The 24,360-nt window shown below is 42.8% G+C and overlaps 1 protein-coding gene across 1 annotated transcript in view; it reads right to left on the bottom strand.

Moving 5' to 3' along the window:
• Positions 1-24,360, bottom strand: part of RAB15 (RAB15, member RAS oncogene family) — a 355,439-nt gene that overhangs the window by 74,799 nt on the left and 256,280 nt on the right. Inside the window, exon 2 of the mRNA XM_085627227.1 lies at positions 17,427-17,487. Within this exon, the coding sequence (XP_085483353.1) occupies positions 17,427-17,487 (61 nt within the window). The remainder of the gene's footprint in view (positions 1-17,426; positions 17,488-24,360) is intronic.

Here is a 24,360-nt window from a genome sequence, read left to right as displayed (position 1 = left end):
ATTACAAGTATTTTTTTTTCATAAAGACACATATGTCATCAGCAGAGGATTACGGTCGCGTGAGTTATAGTTGCCTACAGTAACTATAACGGGGGAATTTCATTGGTTTTTTATCAGTAAAATGTCCAGCTAACTATAACATGTGTGAAACCTATGGTTTTTTCAGTGAATTAGCAAGGTTTTTTAAATGCTATTTCCTAACTATAACGTGTGTGAAACCTATGGTTTTTTCAGTGAATTTGTACGGTTTTTTAAATGCTAAGTTACTTTACGCCATTTGTGGCGTGCGCGCCCACTTAACGCAGTTCGTTCCGTGCACGGTTTTTATCAACTTTAATAAGCCCTGTACATTTGGTGGCCTTCGGCCACCAAAAGCACAGGGGGTGAGGTCAATGTGGATAGTGTTTTTTTTATTTCGATTTTATAATTTCATGTTGCCAAAATTACGTTTTTTTTCTCTATTAATAAGCACTGCACATTTGGTGGCCTTCGGCCACCAAAAGCACAGGGGGTGGGGTAAGTGTGGATAGTGTTTTTTTTATTTTTATTTTTTTACCGTAAGCGTACGGTAAGCTTACGGTAAGCGTACGGTAAGCGTACGGTAAGCGTACCCCGCGAAATTGCCGAAAAAAAAATAAAACCGTTTTTGCTCTTGGGGGATGTTTGGGGACTCCCTCAACATGACTATGTGGGAGGGAGTTGTCAAAACAGCCCCGTAACATGTTTTTGGCCATCATGTTTGATAAACAACACTCAGTGCGAGAGACAAAATGGCGGACGCCGCTTCCTGGTTTCGGCCGATTCGAATGTTTACTAAGATCTAAGAGCCAATCAGAATCGCGCTCGCGCACGCCACCGTAAGCTTACGGTAAGCGTACGGTAAGCGTACCGTAAGCGTACCGTAAGCGGGCTCAGATATATATATTGATTTAAAGGCTATTTTCTCAGAATCTACTGAACAGATTTACACCAAACCTACAAAAGGCACTTCCTTGACCTAGGGACTACCTCTCTGCCAAATTTCTAGTAATTCTGTTCAGCCGTTCGGGCTGTAGCTCGTTCTAAAGGTCCTATGGAAAAATGCATGGGAAAAACGCGTTTTGGGACCCCCCTTTTATCTCAGCCCCCGCTTGACGAATCCCCCCGAGACTTTCAGGGTAGGAGCGGAGCGTAGCGCCCCACCTATTTTGAGAAATTCGCGAGGATTCGTCGACCGGCGCCAAAGTTATTCAAAATAGAATGTTGAGGTTTTCCTATGGAAACGTGGTCCTAACTATAACTACCTACTGGCGACCGCCAGTAGGTAATATATATATATATATATATATATATATATATATATATATATATATATATATATATATATATATATATATATATTATTTTTTGCTCACAATGTATTATTTTGGTTGAAAGATGGCTTGGAGACAAAACACTTGCTCCAGCCCTCTGCACTGATCTCAAGGCCACAAGTATAGATTCTGGCAAAACTCAGCCTTTCATCCTTCTGAGGTTGGTAAATTCCATAAATTGAAATTGGTTAGTATCATTAGTATCACATAAACTTGTATGGAGTTGAAGTGGTCAAATTAGTGGCATACGCTTTTGATACTTTAAAATAGCACTGATTACTGAAAAAAGTAACGGCGCATGGAGGCAAACCTTACACAAGGTGTTGTGACACTTAATAGCACCCGGGCACGATTGTGTTCCCTTTCAATGAGCTCGTACCGGTGCGGTTGTCTTAGCATAAAACCATACACAAAAGTTAAAACAATGATTTTAAATACCACACAAAGAGCTGCAAAATAGCACAGCTTTACAATATGTAATGTGGTGCTAAACAGTGTCCGTTTGCAGTTTATACAACTCCTTCTCTTGGTATTCTAGAGAAACTAGGGTCTGGATGTAATATTTACTGCTTAAAAAACACTGGTCACAGTTTGTGACCGGTACTGTTTCTGTCAGTAAATAATTGTCTGAACTGACCTATGTACAAACAGGTTGATTCGGAAAGTTCAGGTTCGAAGCAATTCAACCTACCTCATTAATATTCATGAGGGAGGCTGAGAACTGCAACTCACTCACGTTGGATGTCGTCACATGGATGGTGACCTGCCGGGGTCATCGAGCACCGTGTCTGTGAATGCCTTTCAATAAAGTAAACTTTTTCTTCAAAATGCAACCTGTTTTCTTAGAGGAAATGTGGCTGCATTTAAAAAGGAAGGTTTACTTTTTTTGTTTGTTTGCGTGTTGGCCGTGATTCTGTGGATCACTTCCTACTCCCCAACAATTTTCTTTTTAAATCCGCAGCGAGGAAGGGATCATAAAGGGATCCTATCCCTTTTTGCGCACGAGTTACCACCACTACTATGGGGTTGGTAACATTTCAATTGTTTGTAGCTTGATTTCATTCACAAAATACTGATCCATGTTATGCAAATTCGGTCTTTGGAAGGGACGCCTACAAACACTCCTTCCACATACCAGATCTCTATCCATAGGAGTCAGAGGAGATTTAAATGCTAGATTCAATTTTGAGTTTTATTTCGGTCCTTTTATCCCGCTTTCCATTTTTAAGACAGAAACAGTTCATCTCTCGTTTGCTCTTCTCTGGATAGAGCCGGTGCACACCAGGGACATTTGTCAATCTTTTCATGGCCAGACGGATGGTACAGAGGAGGGAGCGCCCAGTTCAGGTGTGGAACAGGTCTAACAGAGGAGCCCCTCTCAGCTGCAGTCTGCTCTTCATGCCAGAGACACACTGAGAAACCTGCTCACTAATAGGGGGGCTCGCCGTGGGATCCACCACCGTGGACGCACTGCTTTCATCAGCATCTTCTGAGAAACAGCCAGGACTTTGTCAACTCCCATCTTCCTAGTAGATATTATTTGAACACAGTCCAGTGAAAAAGTGTAGTCTCTGCAACACCACTGGACTTTTGTTAGTGTTTTTTTCCCAGGTAAGTAAGAATTCACGGATTTGTAGGTCAGATGCATAAAGAGAAAGGGCACAAACAGTGGGCAAATTGTGCGCTGACTATTTGTGATCTATCTTTGAGTTTGCAATGTGGCCTATGTACTAATAGATTGCATTGCACAATGCCCAGCTGTAGGAGGTTGCAGAATGACCTGTCTAATGAATATTAATTAGGCAGGTTCCTATTTGCATCCCCTATGATCATGGGGATAGTGGCCTGCAAGGAACAGCAGCCCACCACAACTCATTTCATTAATCAAAAGGTTTTTTTTACAGAAGCCGATGTTACTCAAGAAACTGATGCTGCTTTAAAAAAAATAATAATTTAGGAAGACACTGGGAATGGACGCCTGCCTGATCGCAATGAGGATGGCAAAACAATTCTCAAATGGGAAGCGGTCCTAAAGCTGTCCATCGAGGACAGCTTTCCTTTGCAGACGGTTTCCCTTTTGCAAACGAGTTAGTACCTCGTTTGAGGAGTTGGATATATAAGAATGGTTTGCTGCTACAATTGTGGTCACAACCTACTGACACATCTCATTGCGATTCGCTATTTGAAGGCAATGGGGCATATGTATGAAGCCCAATTCCCGTTCGCAATTGGTCCGATTCTCAGAATCGGGCCGTTTGCGAACGGGAAAAGGCCTTTTGGGATTTAGCATCCCAAAAGGCCATCGCAAAATAGGGAATCGCAAAATTTGTGATTCCCTATTTTGCAATTGCATTTAAAGGATCCTTAAATGCGCTGTAGAAAGCACCTAAGTTTTGCGAATTTGGCATAAGAAATCGCAAATTACCACCAACTTACAGTTGGTGGTAATTTGCGAATTCTTTGAAAAAAGCACTTTTTTGCTTTTTTCAAAGTGCCATGTGGCGTACATACATGCCCTTAGGGCATGTATGTGCCCCACATGTGCACACATGCACATTTCAGGGGTGCAACAAGGTGTCCTTTTGGAACCCTTGCACCCTTGAAATTGTATGCGCAATTTGCGATTACCTATTGGGTACTCCCAATTTGCTCATACAATTCCCATTCATTCCTATGGGCCTCTTCACCCATGGGAATGAATGGGAAGGGATTCCTTAATTGTGACTCACAATTTGTGAGTCGCAATTAAGGAATGCGTAGGAATCGCAATTATTATTGCGATTCCTACCTACATAGCAGTTTGCGAGTCCTTAATATCGATTCGCAAAAAATTGCTATTAAGGACTCGCAAATCTGTCTTTTCATACATATGCCCCAACGCCTCTTCCAAACATCGATTTGGAAGGAGTCAGTAAACCCGTTTTTTGAGCCTGAAATGGCCCGGTTTTCAATTGCAAATTTGCTCTGTATGTCTATTACTGTATATTTTCACCAAATTGTAACTCATCGAGATATCAACTCATCAAATCAATTTCATCCACTGTGCCTCTTGTACTGAATGATTCAGCATAAAAATGAGATTCCCATTGAGTGAAAGGCACACGCCATAATGCACCAATCCGGTTGCATCTGGGTTTAAACAAATCCTGAATCATGTTTTAATCAGTTTAATAAGTAATTTCAGAGAAAAGTGGAAAACATTATGTTGCTTTGAAACTATAAATACAAAATCATTTGCTTACACTTGAAATATGCTTATAGGGTGATACTAAAAAAAAAAAAACTACCTGCATAATTTTTTTAAAATATGTCATAATTATTTAAAGGTGTTGTTTTTAAAAACGTATTACACAATACAGACATACATTTAACTGTACCTGCATACTGCATGACAACTGTAACTTTTTTTGTGTTTCTCAATACAGTTTTTGCCCTTTTCAGGTACTGTATATCGGATGTGTTCTAGTTATCTCAATTTAATAGTAATCAATATATCAACCTCAGGTGGATGAAATGCTGAGTTGGCCCTTTCAGGATTCAAGCATATCCCCCCTGCAGATCGTCTGATGCCAGAAGTTGGTGTTTTAATAGCTATGAAGATGATAAATATTAAATCATTAAATGTAACTCTTTGTTGTGAGTCGATGAATTGGCTCGGTCCCAGTACTTAGATCAAGAAATAATTGTAAAATAAAAATGGAATCTGAGTTTTAAGATGAATGAGGGGAGGTTAGGTCACTCTCAGGAAGGATCCTTCTAAGACCAAAGAATAACATTTATTAAATTTAAATAAGATTATGAGGGTTTTGAAGTGCTGTACAGTGTTGATTGTAAGTATTACTGAAATACAAGGTTTTTTTATTTACTTTAAATGAGCAAACAAAATGCCGAACATTAACTTACAATGCTCCTTATGTGATGATGTAAAATTTGTATTTTCTTAATCTCCTGGATATTGCTTCTTTATTTAGTTTCTTTATAGGATATGACAAAAATAACCTACTAAAACACAAACCCCAATGTTGTAAGTGCTACTTAAATTAATAATCAATCAAACAATAATCAATGTAATTAGGAACCTGACCCATATTGTGACCAAGTCTTAGCGGGCGCTCCTCCAGGTTGCGTCAGGGGGATACCCGTGGCGCGGACTATGCCTAATGCCCTTGTAATACACCAGAATCTTTGCTTCATTTCTCCCAAGGCGGGTCTTAGTAGAAATTCATTTCCAGCAACAATTTCCTGACTCTGTTTGCGCACTCTATAAGATGGTGATCGGATTACGCGCTTTCATGCGAGGAGAGGTCTGCAGACCATCTTTGCCCCTCGGGGGATGGAGATGAAACAATAATATCCGCAGCTTGAGGATATTAAAATTAGACACAAGAATTGATAAGCTGTCGTTCACCTAGATAGTGGTCGGGCGTAATGAGAATACCGCCTCCGCTGCCTTCATACCGCCTCGCTCTTACGGGGAACGTAATGATGGCCTATCAGATTGGTGCCGGAGAGAGGACTGCGATTTTCTATTTGATGTTTCGCTTTGATGGTTTCAAACAAGAAGAAAAGCTCTCAGAAAGTGAATATTATGTGGAGATATCTGCACACACAAAAGTACCACTGGTTGCTATTGCAGTCAGCGGTACCATGAAAGGACCGCGTATGCTTTGAAGATGGCATACCTGCAATAGGGCCCTATTTGAAGAAGATGAAAGTGGACCACGCTTCAGTATACAAAGGAATACAATCTCTCCTAGTGTGGTTGGACAAAAAACTCTAGAGAAAAAAAATAAAACTTAAGGCTCAGGTTAGTGGAAAACTCCCTTAGAATCATGCTGTATGTAGTACCCAGTAGGCATTGGTGTGTTACATGAAATCCCAGGACTGAAAACAGCATCTGTAATAACATGGTGTGAGGTGGACACCCTAAGAGTGAACCAGCCAAACAAACAAATCACTAAATAAGACAGGCTGTGGCGGCTCGCTTGTAAGGACTCGAGGGACCCTCAAACCAAACAGGTGTTTACTCACTCTGCACAGGTGGGGGGCGCCTTACTAGTCTGGCCCTAATACGCATTTGCAGTGTGGGTTTTTGGTAATGAAGGGAACAGAGTTACATAGTTGAATGCTGGTAGGTTTAGTGTCCTTGTGACACTGAATTTCAGTCCTGAGAGCCTAGTGACGTGAATGAGAGGTCAGTGCTCATGGGAGTGGGGATCTGGGTTCAGAGCGACTGGTGATCCCCTGCCTCAGTGATCCCCAGCCTCACCGAGGGGGAGGGTGGAGCGGAGTGGCCATACTGGGTTTAGTGGCATAGCGGTTCCCCGCCTCCCTGAGCCCTGGTGCTCCCAATTTATGCAGAAGAGAAGAGACCAGAAGGAGGCGCCATGTTGGCCTACGGTGTTGACAATTAAGTGCTGGTGCCGAGCACTGAAAAGCACCAGCTCAAATTACAAATTAAGCACTGGGTGCATGGCATACGAGGCAGTGTCTGGATATATAAATGTTACATTTGTGCCAAGACCTAAACAGTGATTGGAAGCATCAGCATAAGATGGTGTGAAGAGTTTATCCGGGGTTCACGATTTAAAGTGAAGCAGACTCTTTTCCTGTGATGTCAGTACTTGTTTGAATCATGTATTAGGAGGCAATTCCAAGTGATGGATGCATTCCAATGCATTTGTTCCTTTTATTTTTCATCACATTCTTCACAAACTTGCTTCTATTACTTCTAATTTTTAGGTCTCATTTAGTGTACTTTTCTTATTTAAAAGCAAATTCAAGTGGTCCATACAACCAAAATAGGACATAAAAATAGAAACTAGCCCCTAAATTAAAAAATTGTAATAAATCCTTAAATATCGCATATAAAAACTGTAACATTAAAAAAAAACAAGTGCTCAGTGCACCCAGTGATCACACAGTAGAAAACTGCATTATCTGCTAACACACATGTGCATGCAAGAAGCAAACGACCTCGGTCAGGTAATATAGCTGGGTGGAGACTATTTGGATTCCACAGCTCAGTCCTTCAGTTAATGTAGGGAGGCCTATTCTGTTTGCTGTACTGTTGAAGACGTTTCGACCTTACGGATTACTTTCAAGGTCATCATCAGGACTGAAGTGCAGGACAAAGTACAGACTTCAAAGAGTAAATATGATTTTCAGAAGTAAAATCTGGGCTCAAAAGGAATTGCTTCAAACAGTATGGTCCAGTAGTAGACAGTAAATGCAATTTTATAATGGTGTACAGGGTAGCCAAAATGTGGTATTAAAAATAAGACCACATAAAGGCCCGATAGCACAGCCATGGCTAAAATAATTAGGGTGCCCAAGGTTGCCACAGCAGCATGGTCAACGAGTGAATATAACGTGAGACCCAACAATACAATGGTCACTGTTCGGCACAGAAGAACTTAGTTTTAACCGTTTAGCCACGTTTAAGTTCTAGGTTTAATCTACAGTGGGTCAACACCACTGATTTAAGTCTTATTTCGACTATTAATGTCAGACTGAGCCTGGCTTCCCTTTACAAATGTGCTTGGTAGTTGTTTCTTTATAGTTAAAATGGATTTTCTCATTTCTTACCTTTATTTTAGTCTTGTAGCCAGCTGCCTTGCGTAGGTCCTTCAGAGTGTGACAGTGACTTTGGCACTTATCCTACATCTGCAAGTCGCTTTCTTAGTGCACCAACAGTGCACAGCGATAGGCAGGGGATAATCCGGGACTCCTTTACCTTCTTCTGGTCTCAGGCAGTGCAAGTGAGATGAGGGCTAAAATCCCTAATCCCCAATGGACTGTGCTTCCTTGAATGTGGCAGGAGTCTTTGAAAGTGTTTAGGCCAGAGGTAGATATAGAACTTTATCAGCGGCCATCATGGGTGAAGTTTTAAGGGATAAAATTAACTTGCAGTTGGCCATTTTAGGTATGCTTAGCAGGGTAAATATTAGCTACATGATTATTTGGGCTTCAGTCAAGACAAAATGTAAATATTAGTTAACCAAGAAAGTTTAGAACATTAGGCGTTTTTAGAAGTTAAAAGACTTTGAATTTTCAGAATGCAGGTCCCTTCAACTGATGGAGACTTATCTGCCCCGAGTTAGTAAGCACCAGTGGAGAGAATGTCCAGAGAAGAGTTGAACGAGATGTTGGCTGATGATATGACAAAAATAGATTCAAAGTTACTGACAGCTGCTTTTATGGCAATCTGTCAAAATAGATGAATAACTATTACAAAATCAGTTTTAAAAGAGAAAGTTGAAGAAGGATTTTGAATATACTCAGAAGAGCCAGATGAAGGTAAAAAATGAATAAGAATGTTAAAAAGAAGACTGCGCATGAGTAACAGAAACTTCAGGGGATCCTCTACTTGGGAAAACTAAAAAGAAAAGAGTATAGGCTAGCCTGCTTGCAGAAGAAGATGAAGAGGAGTTGACACAGATTATGAAATTCTCAATGAAAGTGGGAACGTGAAGGTAAACAAGAAAGCAAAGTCTGGTAACGAGGCGGACGAGTTAGTGAAAGGTCCGCTGGACAGTAGCACGTTCAAGGAAGGGAAACTCACCACATTCAGACTAAAAACTAGTGACCCACGGACATGTGGCAGAAGACATGAGAGTGAAGTTGAGGAAACCACAGGAAGAGGAAAAAGGAACACATTGTTTACACCAGACATGGAGTCTAAGTTGGTTAAATACATGTGGACATTGGCGAAAGATACAAGAAAGATTGAGATACATTGCTAAAGGCTCATTAAGTTAAATCTTTAGGTGTTTTGGGCCTAATGGCCACGCATGTATAGATGATATAGGAGGCCTTCATGAAAGGGATTGCTGTGAGCATTGAGTGGCTTTGAAGCTTAAAACAGAGGGCCATGTGTTTACTAGGGAAAGCTAATGGATCTATGATGTCAGAGCAAAGGAAGATAATTCTTTTGAGACTTGATCCGAGGCCATGTGATTTGGTAGAAGAGGGTCCAGCGGTATTCAGACTTTGTTTGGAGGACATTTTGAGGAATTTTGAGAACATAATTTTGAGGAAGTTTAGAGGAGTTTTGAGGACATAATTAAAGGAACTTGCCAAATATGTACATAGCTTTGAAAAACTGATAAGGTGACAGTTCAACCAAGCATGCTTTAAGTTAAGCTGCTTTTGGGAGGGCCAGGAGACGGTGAGGTGGACTTCCAGGCTTTACCCGGAAGAGGTCACTCTCTCGCTGCCTGGCTTAGGATAAGGTTCCTTTCTACAATCCCAGGCTGCACATGGGCTTTTCCTTCATAGATACAGAGGACCCAGAAAAAGAGGCAGTCGAGGACGAGTAGCAAGTAAGTCCTAGTCTAGGGGTAGGGAGACTATTATGGTACATCAGCAGAAAGGTGACCGAGAACCTTGGATTCTTTAGTTCTTCAGGCAGTCTCATGGTATGTGAGAGAGTCTGTTTGGCAAATGTTCTATCAGAATTGTTTTCTCAGGTTAGGAAAGGGGCTGGTGATTAAATAAATTATGCAAATAGAAAATAAAGTATTGATTGAATTGGTTGGTAAATTGGAGACAGCTTTTCTTACCAACAGGAGAACAACTTGTGATATACTTAAGGGTTTTGAAAAAAAACTTTATTTACCACAATTTCAATATGGAGGGGACCCACTTGCTCAAAGGCTTGTTAGTTGGAGGAGATGGATGGCCCACTTGGACTTAAATAAAAGCATATTTCACTGCGCCTCTACGTCAGGAATATCAGAGGCTTCAGGTGGGAGGACACGATTAGGTCAACTGCACGCCTTCCCTTTTGCCTATTATCTGCTCCTTGGGCGTTTATTGAGCTCTTACTGCCGGTTGTAGGTTTCAGGACAAGATGTTTTAATTGGAAATATTGTTTAGATGGCTTCCTTCTGATGATTCAAGGCAGAGTGAGGTTGTTGGAACAGTTGGGATGGACAGTCCAGTTGAAGGAGCTCAGCCTGTGGGTGAACAGGTTGAAGCGTGTAGTGAACCCCATATGGCAAGTGGAATTTCTAGGATTTAGGATTGAAGCAGAGAAATTGCAGCTTTGCTCGCCACTGCGGATGATGGGTCAGGTCCAGAGAGAAGTGAAGTTGTTGGTGAAGAAGCAGGGGCAGCCTTGACGGAGAAAGGTTTGGTATCTGCATCAAAGGAAGATATTTTTCAGATGCTTTGCAGAGGAGTCAGTCAGTCATACTGGCATGAGGGAAAAAATTAGGCCTGGGTAAAATCTTATTTACGGCGTAGTAATAGCGTAATTTTGAGTAACTGTTTTGACATGCAATTACTAAAAATATTGTGCAATTTGGGAAATATATGCACAGGAACAGCGGCTGCTGGCTACTAATTTTCCTGTTCTGTTGCATTTAGCGCAATTTTATTAGTTCAAAATACATTCTCAGGTTCATTTTGGACTGGGGGGTGCATTTTGTGCCAAGACAATAGCGCTAAATGCAGGTTCATGCGCCCCACATAATTTGCTGTAATTTGGTGTAATTAAGCTGCAGAGTTAGGGCCACCTCTAGAAGAGATTCACTGGTTGCCTCAGACTACGGAGGCTTGGAGCAGCCATGTCATATTTGTAAACAATGTAAACTGAAACATGGGCTGCACTGCAAACCACTATGAACCTGGGGCAATCAATACAGTAAATAAACAGGGGATCACTGGGGTGTTATTCATATACAATACATAATTCAGAACAATTCTTGTACTCTCAGACGCCAGCCAGCGCGGGCACTGATGGCTGCGGTGCCGCGAGCCCCCTATTTTTCTGAGTCATTAGTGCAGCGGTTAGACACCAATGAAATCTAATAATTTTTCTTTTCTTGGATGTATGTTTTTGTCTATTTACAGGAATCAGGGAATATTCTTGAACTGTCTCTTGGATTACTCCTCTGAATATCTGTTTTTTCCTAATGCTCCCAACTCACCATTCCAATATTCGAAATGTGTATTGGCCTTATCATTTATTGTTAATCAAGAACACATGACTTCACCGAAGGCAAGGTGTATCTGCTTGGTATCTTTCAGAGGGGTTTAAGCTGTAAGAGCAGGAAGTTTACTTTCGAGAAGTCCCTTTAGCAATGACTAGAAGGACAGACACGTTCTCAAACATGACATCTGTGTTTCAGAGATCTTTCAAAGTTGTGCACTGTAAGATGTTTGAGGGAACGGGAGAGCGAGACTGCAGGTGGCCTTCACCGTCTGGAGACCCACTAATGTTTTCTTTCACTAACATCATCGAGACCGGTGTTTTCACCCCCATTCCCTTAAGGGATTCTATACCATCCAAGATTTACAACAAGAACTGAAATGTCAAGAAATTGGTTGAATATCTCCACATTTGCAAGATTTTAATTTGAGCCTCTAGAATGACCATCAAATACTGTGGGGGAGGGGGCCATGAACTTGCATATTATGAGCATAGTTCCCTCCAAGGTGTGCACGTGCGCAGGGTCGCACGCAGCAGATCCCCTCAGCGCACAAGTTATAAGAGGCGCACAAAACAAAGGAGTCTTTTAAGTCACAAAACTCATGTCATGAAGAGCAGAAATGCCGGTAAAACGAGCCTTGGCAAATCCAATAAGTATCGCCAATGTGCGATCGATAGGCATTGTCAATGTTTTTGTTAGCCATGTTTTACAGCAGCATGGCTGCTATGCAGCATGGGGAAAACACACAAAGAAAGCGATAAGGTGCGGTCAATGCTGGTCACGTCATAGTGCTTTTTTCATTTGCAATTTTCAATCATGCTGCAGAGCAGCCGTGCTGCTGTACAACCTGGCTTAAAAGCCATTGACAAACTCATATAGTATGGTATGGACTGTAATTGTATGGTATAATATAACCTGTCATTGTATAGTAATGTATGGTATGATATGGTATAATGATATGGTATAGCCTGAGAATGTTACGGTATGACTATGATATGGCCCGCCATTGCATGGTATGATATGGTATCGCATGGTATAGCCTGTCATTGTATAGCATGGTATGGTATGGTATAGCCTGTCATTGTATAGCATGGTATGGTATAGTCTGTCATTGAACAGTATGGTATGTCCGTCGTTGTATAGTATAGTACGGTATGGCCTATCACAGTATGGCATGGTATGCCTGCCACTGTATAGTATAGTGTGGTATGTCCTGTTATTGTATAGTATTGGAATTGTATGGTCTGGTAATGCCTATCATTGTATAGTATGGTAAGTGTGGTCTGTCATTGTATCGAATTGTATGGTATGGCCTGTCATTGTACAGTATGGTACGACCTGTCATTTTATAGTATGATATGTCTTTTCATTATATAGTACAGTATGGCGTGCCCTGTCATTAAGTAGTATGGTATGGTCTGTCATTTTATAGTATGATATGGTCTGTCACTGTATAGTATAGTATGGTATGTTATGGTATGGCCTGTCATGGTATGTCATTGTATACTATAGTATGGTATGGCCTGTCCTAGTATGGTATGGTATGGTATTGCCTGTCACTATATAGTATGGTATGGCATGACTTGTTATTGTATAATACAGACTAGTATGGTAAGATGTGGCCTGTCATTGTTTAGTATGGTATGGTATGTAATTGTATAACATGGTATCGTATGGTATGGTATGGTGTGTCATTGTATAGTCTGATCTGATATGGCATGGTACGATTTGTCATTGTATAATCTAGTATGGTATGATGTGTCCTGTCATTGTATAGTATGGTATGGTATGGTATGACCTGTCATTGTAGAGTACGGGAGCGGGTGAAAGAAAAGGCATGGAATGGGTCCAAGACTAGGACAAGCTACGAACACTTGCACTCTAAGTTAACGCTGCAACATGTAACTTACGTAGATTTTTAAAAACTGGGTCGTTATGCGGCTCTAAAAAGAATGGCGGGGGGAAACCGGCTTACTGCCCAACTAACGTTTTTTTTTATTCTTGAAAAAAAAGAGTAAGGGGAGTGGGTGAACGCAGAAGCACTGAGCGGAACCAAGACGAACACTTGCACACTTTAATGAATGCTGCAACATGTAATTTACATTAGATTTTAAAAATGTGGTTGTTATGCAGCTCCAAAAAATATGGAGAACACCAGCTTACTGGCAAAGTGAAGTTTTTATATTTTGGGAAAGTAAATAAGGAGGGAGGGGGCAGGTGAAAGCAGAAGCAGGGAACACGACTAAAACAAAGAATAGGAGCTACAAAAACTCACTCTTATCGAATGCTGCAAGCACTAGAAAAACAAGCATTTGCAATGCAATCGGTCTCATCTTTGGGACCTTATAAGTATTTAGCTATGCAGCACATTAGCCTGGGTACTGAAACATCTACTGTTCTTTAACATGGAGGAAAAGTAAGCACCAAACTGCGTGACACACCAGGTATGGGAACACATGGAGAGAAATATTGCTGTTCAGCGGGAAATGGTATAGTCCAAAGCTCTGTTTTTAATATAAAATCAGGGCCTTCGGTGGTCATATCACTGAAAATACAAGATTTGAAAAAAATATTATTGTCTACGGGTGCTCGTGGAAGACAATTTCTAAGGACTGGAATCTAGAGGATGCTAAAGTGATTCTGGTATTTTACTGACCTCTGCTGGTCGTTTTCTATCAAGAAAGTTAAATAGAGGCAGTTGAACAGAAAAAAAAGTCCCTAAATGAAAGCAGACAAGTCCTAAGGCTGATCCTCTAGAGCCCACAAAGTACATACACATATAAATATATACTTAAGTATAACAAAGAGGTCTTGAATGCGCGACCTAAAAATAGGCCAGAACAAAATCACACACAGTAGAAGAACACTCGGAAACAAAGGAAGCAGTTCCAGAGTAGAGAGGAACACATGAAGAGAAAGTACAACGGGAACTCAAGAAGTTAACAGGAGCCAGCACATAGGAGTGACAATGAAGCTAACACTTGGTAAGAAAAGGGTGGGCACTACGTCCCCTTTAAGCGAACAAAATGTCTTGCATGCACTCTCTCAGGTAAAAAAAAAAAGTGTTAATTTTGATATTTGGGAGGGATGCTGCACAGTGGGGGGCTACTTAGGGCTGCTTCAGAAAGGTTTTTAGTAATGTTAATAAAGAACAATGTGAACACTTTAGTGAGTGTTCTTGGCCAGCAGGGGAGGCAGGTCAATTTATTGAGCAGTTTGCCCCTGAAAAAAGCAGACTCCAATATATTTTATTTGAATATAAAGGAAAGGAAGGCAAGCTTTTTTATTGCCAATGCTCGTCTCCCTGTCCATATGTTCAGAGCTCTCCGTCTCTCCCTGTTTTTCCATTTAGAAAGATATTTCTTTATGTTTCTTCCCAGTAGCGTAGCAAGGTGTGGGGTGGTTCGCCGCGGACGGCACGAGTTTTGGGGGCAGCAGCCTCCCCCCGCTCTTACCTGCCGTCTCGGGGCAGCAATTGCCAGCACACCCTACTCTTCAATGCATCCGTCGCGTGGGGTTGCAATCAAATAAAACTTGCCAGCACCCCCCTGCTCTTCAATGCGGCTGCCGCGGGGCCACAGGCGTATTTTAACAAAAACAAGTGAACCCAATTAGGTATGCAAGGACCTTGGGTATCAATTTGTAGCGAGGACAGCGGTCCTTGACAATGTTCAGTGAAACAAAATAAATATAGAACAGAATCAATTCTATATGATTGTTATCCAGCCGGATAGTGGGATTTAATCCAATATAGTCATAAATATTTCAAAAATCAAGAAACAATATACAGTGGAATACAGTCCAGTATCCCAAGACACGAAGGAGGTGGCAGTTTGTGAAGGAACAGTGACATATGAACATAAGAAACATAAAAAGAAATACAAAAACGAAACATTCAGGCAAAACAGGTGGCTTGTTAATGAATATAGAAAGTGAAACAAGCGTAAAATTTAGCGACAACTTTGACACAATTTATACAAATAATGTTTGTGTACGGTGTGAAAGGAGGTCGACGACGTTTCGATCCTGTTTACATGAATAATGGGATCATCATCAGGACAATCGATTAATGCCTGAACAACATTAATTACTAGAATGGTTGCAGCGTACTGGTTTCAGGGGGTGATGAACGGTGTAAGGTAGTGGACCCGTAAGTTCCGAGGCGGTGAGTGTGGAGTCTTTGTTGATAGCGGCAATAGGTGGGGCCATTCGCAGGAGTCAAGTGGCGGTCACATTGAAGGACAGTGGATGTAGATTTCGGGGAACGTCGATGCGTTGACCCTTGGGTTATGGATCTGCTGGGTATTAATCCAATGGCGGCAAACAAGCCTGGGCAAAGTCCGATGGGGGTTGTGCCGATGGCTAGAAGTCCTGGGGCGGTCGATTGCCATCTCGGTGGAGTTCAATCTCTCGAAACTAAAGTTCGCCCCTGAAAAATGCAGACTCCAATATATTTTATTTGAATATAAATGAAAGGAAGGCACGCTTTGTTATTGCCAATTATCGTCTCCCTGTCCATATGTTCAGAGCTCTCCGTCTCTCCCTGTTTTTCCATTTAGAAAGATATTTCTTTAGGTTTCTTCCCAGTAGCGTAGCAAGGTGTGGAGTGGTTCGCCCTGGGCGGCACGAGTTTTGGGGGCAGCAGCCTCCCCCCGCTCTTACCTGCCGTCTCGTGGCAGCAATTGCCAGCACACCCTACTCTTCAATGTGTCCGCCGTGGGGGTTGCAATCAAATGAAACTTGCCAGCACCCCCCTGCTCTTCAATGCGGCTGCCGCGGGGCCACAGGCGGGCAAAGGTCTAGCTACGTCACTGTTTATTCCCATCGTCACTGTTATTCTTAACAGTACCTTTCTCAGGGTCTGTCTCCTCTTGCACTGTTGAGTGTGTTGTGACACAGTTATGTGTCAGTAAACTTACAACCAGAAGCCCAGCATGCGTGTGTCAACAGGGGCTTAACACAGACCCAAGCAGCCCCTGTGGCAAGGGAGGTGGGGTTGCAAGCTTTCACCCCCCCCACCCAAGACTAAAGAGGGGGGCTCATTCAGCCCAAATCCAATGAATATCTGTGAGATATGGGAGACTGGGGGGCTCCATCATTGTGCGTTACGCCACTGGGTTTCGTACTGGGAAGGCAATCTGAAGAGAACAGGAAAACACAAACTCCCATGGAGTCTTGGTAGGAAAAAAGTAGATCCCTGATGTCAGCCGTGGAAGGATACAAGTCATCCAGATCACAAGCATGGTAAAGAAGCTATGCGTCAGGGAAGGAACAAACAGTAAGAGGAAGAAAAGCTATCAAATAAAAGCAAATGCGATAGACAAGCCAACCAATCATGAGCAATGGACTGACCCAAACATGCTGAAAGGAATGTACCTGTACACAACAGACCGTGGGAAGGGATAGTGGCAGGGTAAGGATTATAGTAGGATATAGGTAAGGAGTAGTGGAAAAGGTACTCCTGCCGCATGTTACACCCAAATGCAGAAGACCAGATAACCGGGACAGGTGCTCCACATTTATTTTCATAAGTCAGCGGGTCAACATCCCAGCAACAAATGCCTGGTCCGTTCCAAACCCAGCCATATATCTACCACCCACATGCAAAGGGCGCACTCCCTACCCACTGACCTTGAATCCCTCCCAGTCCTTATTTAAGAAGACACGAGTGCGAAGACATGCGCTCGTGTCTACTTCAACCAACACCAGGAGGAGCCTGAATACACGAGCGGGGGAGAAAAGAGAACACGCCCGGGCTCGTGGATGGAGTCTGGGAGTTGGGCTTGCATTAGTAAAGGTCAGATTTTGGCTAGAATATGGGATAGGGTTCACGAAAGGGCGAGTGTTCTTGAAAATGCTGCAGGGGTCCACGAATTGCACAGATCACTGCCTCATCTCCAGCCCTGCTGGCTTTTCAGGTGTCCATGGCATCTCTCGAAATCCCCATTGGCCCTACCTTAGAATGCCTTGCCGGGAATGCACAGTGTGAAGTTTATTTGGGAAAGTTTACACATAAAATCATCAGAAGCACACAACACAGTCACAAATTACATTATCAAATAAAGGTGCAGGTCCAATAGCTGAGCCAACCGTGCACCAGTGCGTGCAAACCAGGACGAGAGGATCGGCCACTCACCAAATCTGTATCCGGACTTTGATACCATCCACGTCTATAGTCTTCATTTTAAAGTCCACACCTGTAAATTGAAAAAAACACAAATAAATACACAATGCACAGGCCATTCAATGCAGCACTTGAACTTAATCGACGATCACTCCTTGAATGAGCAACAGTTATTTAAAGCAGGGTCCAGGAGGGCCGGATCTGTGTCAGTTGATTTTCAAGGTATCCACACAATTTACATTTGCATACATGGGATCTCCAAGTCCCTTGGTGGCCAGATGTGTTAACATTTATTTGCAAAAAGCAGTTGAAAATTGTTCACAGAATGTTTTGAATAAAATTAGATTTTGCAAACCGATCTATGTACCAACAGGTTCGATCACAAAATAAGGGATTGGAGTGAATTGCAATTCTACCTACCTCATTAATATAAATAGGATAGGTCGTAAATTGCCCTTCACCTGATTGGAGATCATCACAAAGATGGTGGCCTGCTAGGATCAGGAGACCACAATCTCTGTGATTGCCTTTCAATAAAGTATTTTTTTATTTTCAAGGCAGCGTGTTTTCCTTAACGGAATGGGGCAGCGGTGACCAAAAAGTTTATTTTCGAGTTAGTAGAGATCCCCTTAACCACTGCCTAATCCCAAACAAACTTTTACCAAGATTCACAAAGGGTAAGGCGAGACCACCTCCTTTCAGAAATTGAAATGTTCTCAGTGGTTTGCAACAGGAAATGCAAAAGCAAACCATTGGTACTTTGCATACTGAATCACAATTTGGAAGGGACACCCTAAACCCACCCCTTCTAAATTGAGATACGGTATTGATTTCTAAACCTATTTTGCAAGGTACCCTTTAGTGAATCGCCAAATGGGTTTAATACATACGGAGAAGAATTTTTTGGCAGCAAGCCTGTGATTTTGCAAATCGCCGGGTTTGTGGCCAGAGAATGACTTAGTTCTTAGGGCCCTCATTTTCTCTGTTTTGGTTATCCTGAAATATGGCACAGATACAAACTCTGTGGCCCTATGTTTGACATCACTTTAAAGCCTTCAGGATTCAAAACATTTCAATCTAAACACACTTTTAAACTTTGCAATAATAACACAGGTTCTGTGAATATGATATTCTGGATAAGGATTGTGAGCTCAGAAAGGGAACAGTGAGATACATGAAGTGATCTGCCCCTACTCTACTTATCAGGATGTAGCGGATCACCGGCGAGAGCATCCAGGCCAAACTCCTCGGTAACCTTCTAAGGCATGGAATGGGAGAAGTAATTGTAAAACAGTGACATTGTTACTCTCGAAGCCACCCAAACCTCCTTCGTTACATTTATTGATCACTCGTTACAGCCCCGCCACTATCCTGCCCAGTGAACATTTAAATCCAAAGAACGTGAATGGTATTAGCCTACGGCGGAGTGGTAATCCTGGGTACCGCCCACCAGTATGTGGTCACTCTGTTAGTTGGATTGAAAAGCATAGTAGAGAGAAAAGCCCCACATTACACCGTTTGAAAATATGGGATAACAGGGACACTTTCCCTCCCCACGTTCCCATCCAATTTGGATATGTAGACCAACATTTCACAGGACGTATGAGCGAAGGGGGTGTGAATAGTATGATTGTTTGTGAAGTTGCAGCTTTGTGGTTTTACCGAGACTTCGCAGTGGCCATCCACTCTGCATCACTCTTTGCCCACTCCTTCATTAGATGCCATACTCACCATACTTCGTGAATTTCCAAGAATAGTGTGTACAATTTGTAATTGAGAAATTCTGGAAGCCCTGGTTCTGAATCAGGATTTAGAATTTTGACTGCAAATTAAACATCTTGGGTTCCGTGCTCTCCATGCCACTGGAGTATTGCTATCCTGGCTGATGAGGGGTGAAACCCCGAAACCGGTCCTAGGATGCTGGTTTTTAGTCCAGGGATGACCAGGCCTGGCAGTTTCGGCTAGATTGTTCCCATTGGGCACAGGGTCAAGACTGATTTGCATATGGCTGGGGTCAAACTGGAAGGGCATGGGGAGCAAAAAAACGATGGATTTAGGCCCAGATCTCTGTACTGGGGTGAATGTATGACATCGTTCTGATTCTGTCCATCAATTGTTTGTGTTGAATTTGTCACACCAAGTGGGATGGGTATGCCCAGACGTGGGCCCCGTGCTCTCCATGTCACTAGAGACAAACTATTCTGGCTGATGAGGGGTGAAACCCCGAAACCGGCCCTAGGATGCTCGTTTCCAGTCAAGGAAAGATATGGCGGAAAGATATGGCTGGCAGTTCGGGCTGGACTGCTCCCATTGGGCAAAGGATCAAGACTGATTTGCATATGGCTGGGTTCAAACTGGAATGGCATGGGGAGCAAAAAATGATGGATTTAGTCCCAGATATCTATACTGGGGTGAATGTATGACATTGTTCTGCATTCTGTCCCCCAATTTTTCTTTTTTGCATTTGTCACCGTGAGTGGGACGGGTATGCTCAGACGTGAGTCCCGTGCTCTCCATGCCACTGGAGTCAAGCTGTCCTGGCTGAGGAGGGGTGAAACCCCAAAACTGGTCCTAGGATGCTTGTTTCCAGTCCAGGGAGGACCTGGCCTGGCAGTTCAGGCTGGACTGTTCCCATTGGGCACTGGGTGAAGATTGATTTGCATATGACTGGGTTCCAACTGGAATGGCATGGGGAGAAAAAACCTATGGATTTAGGCCCATACGTCTGTACTGGGGTGAATGTTTGACATTGCTCTGCATTCTGTTTATCAATTGTTCATTTTCATTATAAAATGTGCCACAGCAAAGAATAAAATGAAGGAAGTTGATGAACCTAGCATTGGTTTTCACTTTACTATCTACTTTCGAGGGCTTCTCCCATTCTTTTTCATGAGGCAGGTTTTGTTCATTAGGCAGGTTTTGCTTAAAGCAACAGATTCGATCATGTGTTCTGCTTACATTCTCATGCATTGAGCAAAAGTGTCTAAAACTGTGTGTTCGAAATATAGAAATTTTGCATTATATGCTCCAACAGGGTTTGAGCGGAAGCTTTGGTCTGTTGAAAAGGCAATTGTCGACATGTTATTTCGCTGGCTAGAATTTTAGGCCCTGGGGTCTGCGTTTTGTTTTTAACAATGTAAAGGCACATTTGTGTAATAGCCCTGGGGAATGCCCACTCACAAACTTGATAGATGTAAGAGTCGAACAAAAGAACAGTAAGTTCTCAAGGTTTGGTTGTTTGTTTCTATACATTCCTGCGTTTTTCATGATTCACTTAGAAAAAAATGTCCAGCTCATAGATTTCCTCAAGCCCTATTTGTAATTCGAATTTCAGGGAGACGAGTTGCAGAGGGGGGTGGTTTGCTCTTGAAATCCCAGGGTACGCCATTTGCAAGAATTAGAACGTTCATGTGCTCTTGACGTCCAAAAAGCAAGATAAGCAAATAGTCTGTTTGCATTTTTTTTTATTATTATTATTAAAAAGTACTGGAGAGCCTCAGAGACCACATCCATCAATTTACTGGAGGCAACACATAATGTGAAATTTCCCAAACACCAGGAGCCAGACTGCAGTCTTTTCCGATCCCAATTAATATTCATGATTGCTACTGTTTGCTATAATTCAACCATCTGCTCAATTAAGTCTGCCAGAATTTGTGGAGCTTTGGCATCAGCCAGCTGACTCATCCAATCGTAAAACTCCTTCCTTGCTGTGGGCTTGCTGAGCCGAGAGTCTGCGCTTGCTGGGATTGTCACACATCATTGGATATTGCTGCAGTGTGGAAAACAGGACTTACTCATGGGCAGAGTGGGCGCAGCACCCTCCCCCCCTCAGTAACACTGAATTGAGCACAATGTTACACTATCTACTGTGTTCATGAGCCTGGGAGCTCCCCTCTGTAGCACGGCCAGATCCAGTCAGGCACACTTCCAGGGTCGCGTGGAGTACACCTGCTCACGTGATTGACCTCAAATGCACTGCAGCGCCTCAGCGGTAAGTTCCACATTGCGCATCCTGCATGGAATGCGGGCCTCGATAGGTGGAACGTACCACTGACTTTTTTTATGCAGTGGTCGGTACGTAACATGGTACTTACCATTCAATTCACCAGTTTTATAAAGCGCATGGCTACCTGGCTCAGGGCTTCCCAGCCCTAACAGAGCTAGTAAAAGTGAAATAGAATGATGAAATCAAGGGAAGTGTTAAGTTTTCTGTTTCTTAAAAAAAAAATCATAAAATAGTCTTCCGTTCTCAGACTAAAAGGCAAAGAGTTCCAGAGCTTCAGTGCCAGAAATGTAAAAGGGCGACCTCTGCTTCTGGCTTTTAGACTCTGGGAATGACAAGAAGGTCAAGATTGTTGTTGGACCTAAGAGCCCTGTTGGTGTGGTAGCAGGTGATCAGCTGTTGGAGAACATGTGGGCCGCCTTTGTATGTAGCCTGGTGGGTGGTGCTGAGTGCCTTGAACTGTATTCTGCAACTTATGGGCAGCCAGTGAAGGGTTTTAAGTGCTTCGTGCGCCAAGTGTGTTTTGTGAATGCCTAGCAGTGTGCGACCCACAGCTTTCTGGATGACTTGGAGTGTTTTTTTGATGACCGACAGAGGACTGCCCAGGTACAGTGGGCTGCTGTAGTCGAGACGGGAAAGGATTAGTCACTGGATCACCATTCTTTTCAGCTCCATTGAGAGCCATTTCAGCGCCTTCCTCATGGCTCTCAGGAGGCCAAATCCACTGACTGCCACCTTTTTTTAAAATTTATTTTTTACTTCGGATGCCATGGAAAGCTGCTCTTGATTTCAGGCTTGGGGGGGATGGATGTGTTCCTGAGGGGGGGGGGGGGGGGACGGTCAGCTGATCTGGTCCCAGAGTGTGGGGTTGTTGCCGAACACCATAACCTCTGTCTTCTCCCCATTCAGTTTTAAGCAGCCGGCTGCCATCCAATTGGAAACCTTCTCAGCAGCTGTTAAACCTCATAGATCAGGAGCCTGTATGAGGTAATAGGCAGACAATCAGCTGGGCATCGTCTACGTAAGATCCCATTGTAAAGCCAAATGAGCAGATGTCAGATTAAGGGCGGACATATAAATTAAAAAGTGTGGGGCTCAGGGAAGAACCCTGTGGTACCCCACACTTCAGCTGATGACTTGCTGAAAGAAAAAGCCCCTCACTAACTTGAAAGCCCCGCTTTTCCAAGAATGAGGCAAGCCAGGTTCTGGCATGGCCCGTGATGCCTATTTCTTCCATTCGATGGACCATTATTTGTGATATCTTCATTGAAGACAAATTATGCTCGTTTTTCAAGAAATGTTGGAGTGAAACATTTTGATTTTCTTTTTAGCTTTGTTTTTCTAATTATAACATTATGCCCTCATGGGGCGAATGTTCTAATAGCTTTAGAGCCCACCGTAGCAGGGAGATACCGGTATTAAAGGCCTGCTCTCTTGCTACAGGTCCTCGGAATGGTATTCCCAGCATGAGAGAAGCGCTGGGATTAGCATCTGGAACCCTGCGCAGTGTGCAGCTGGAGTCCTCGATCGCCAGAGAGGAGCGAGGCGGCATCCGTCGGAGCGGCAGGTATCTGCAATTTTATTTATTTTAATTAGGTTCTATTTTGTTTGTATTCCCTTCCCCTCCCCACCACTAACGAATGCCAGAAGCCGCCACTGCTAATATAGAACAGCGACAGTTACGAACTGTCATAGAGCTGCAGGCAAACGGCATAAAATTGTTTAGGATGTGATGTTTTTGTACCCCAGTCTTTCAGTATCTATTCTTAATGTTGCTGAAAAGGGTTTGTTTGGGTAGATATACATGGTTATTAGTAAAGCCAGCCTTTACCAGTGCTTTAAAACAAATGAAATGTATGTGAGAGAGGGGCTATGGAGAGATGAGGGGCACTTTTGCCCGGTGGTAGTGAGGAAACCCGAAGAGGAGGTCATGGGGGTGCCAAAAATGATTGTCGCATAGGGAGCAAACAGTGCCAAAGCCGGCAAGACCTATTGACTTAGCCAATGGGTGTTACTGATCACAGTACCTCATAGGATATCATTTGCATACAGATGGTAATTGACGTCACATGCTGGGATGATATGAAATAACAAGGTGATGATGGAACAAAACAGAAAGGGTGATAGTGAGTGTTTGAAATGGAAATTTAGAAGTGCGGGAACCCTATATCGGAGTACCTTCTTGCTTCTGAGAAGTGCCGGTACTCTCCAATTAAAAGTATTGTACATCTGCTGAGAAGTGCAGGTATTCTCCCTCACAAAATAAAGTAGTGCAGTACTCAGTCCCTGCCAGTACTGGCCCATTTAAAGCACTGGTGACAGTCGATGCCCCACTATATTCTCCCCAGCAGCATAGGGAAGAGTAAAAAATTATGCGGACAAGTTTAATAAAAGAAAAACAAATGGATTTATTGTTGCGAGTCGCCTATGGGTCTAAGTCAGGAGGTGTCCAATGCAAGTCCAGGAGAGCTGGGCCAGGCCCCTTTTCAAGTTGACCACTGACTGACTATGTAAATGAGCTCCACTTATATACGCTGCATGTAAATTCATCCATGTTGCTATTCTGGAAATGTTGCATGGATAGAGCCCTGCTGGACCGAAGTTGAACAACCACTGAGGTCACATGACATGCATAAGTACATACAAGGTACATACAAGGTTCAGGCAAAGAAGAAACAATGCTCAGACCATATGACACGCATACAGAATATGCCTTCATTCTTTTAATTCCCTTACTGTTTTTGTTGTATCCCTGTAAATTTATAGCGCTTCCGAGCGCCCCAAAGCACTAGGAAGGCAGCTCGCAGACACTCTATAAAAGTCCCAGGGAAATAAACATATCCTAAATGTAAAGCATGTTCTCATTTGCATCTGGTACCACACAGCAGGAATACGTCCTGGCCGCGTTGGAGATGGATAACATATTTAAATGACTTTGGA

Source organism: Triturus cristatus, chromosome 9 (genome assembly GCF_964204655.1).
Source record: "Triturus cristatus chromosome 9, aTriCri1.1, whole genome shotgun sequence".
In the NCBI taxonomy this organism is placed as follows: Eukaryota; Metazoa; Chordata; class Amphibia; order Caudata; family Salamandridae; genus Triturus; species Triturus cristatus.
Note: the sequence above shows the minus strand (reverse complement) of the source record. Positions and strands in the feature narration are given on the sequence as shown.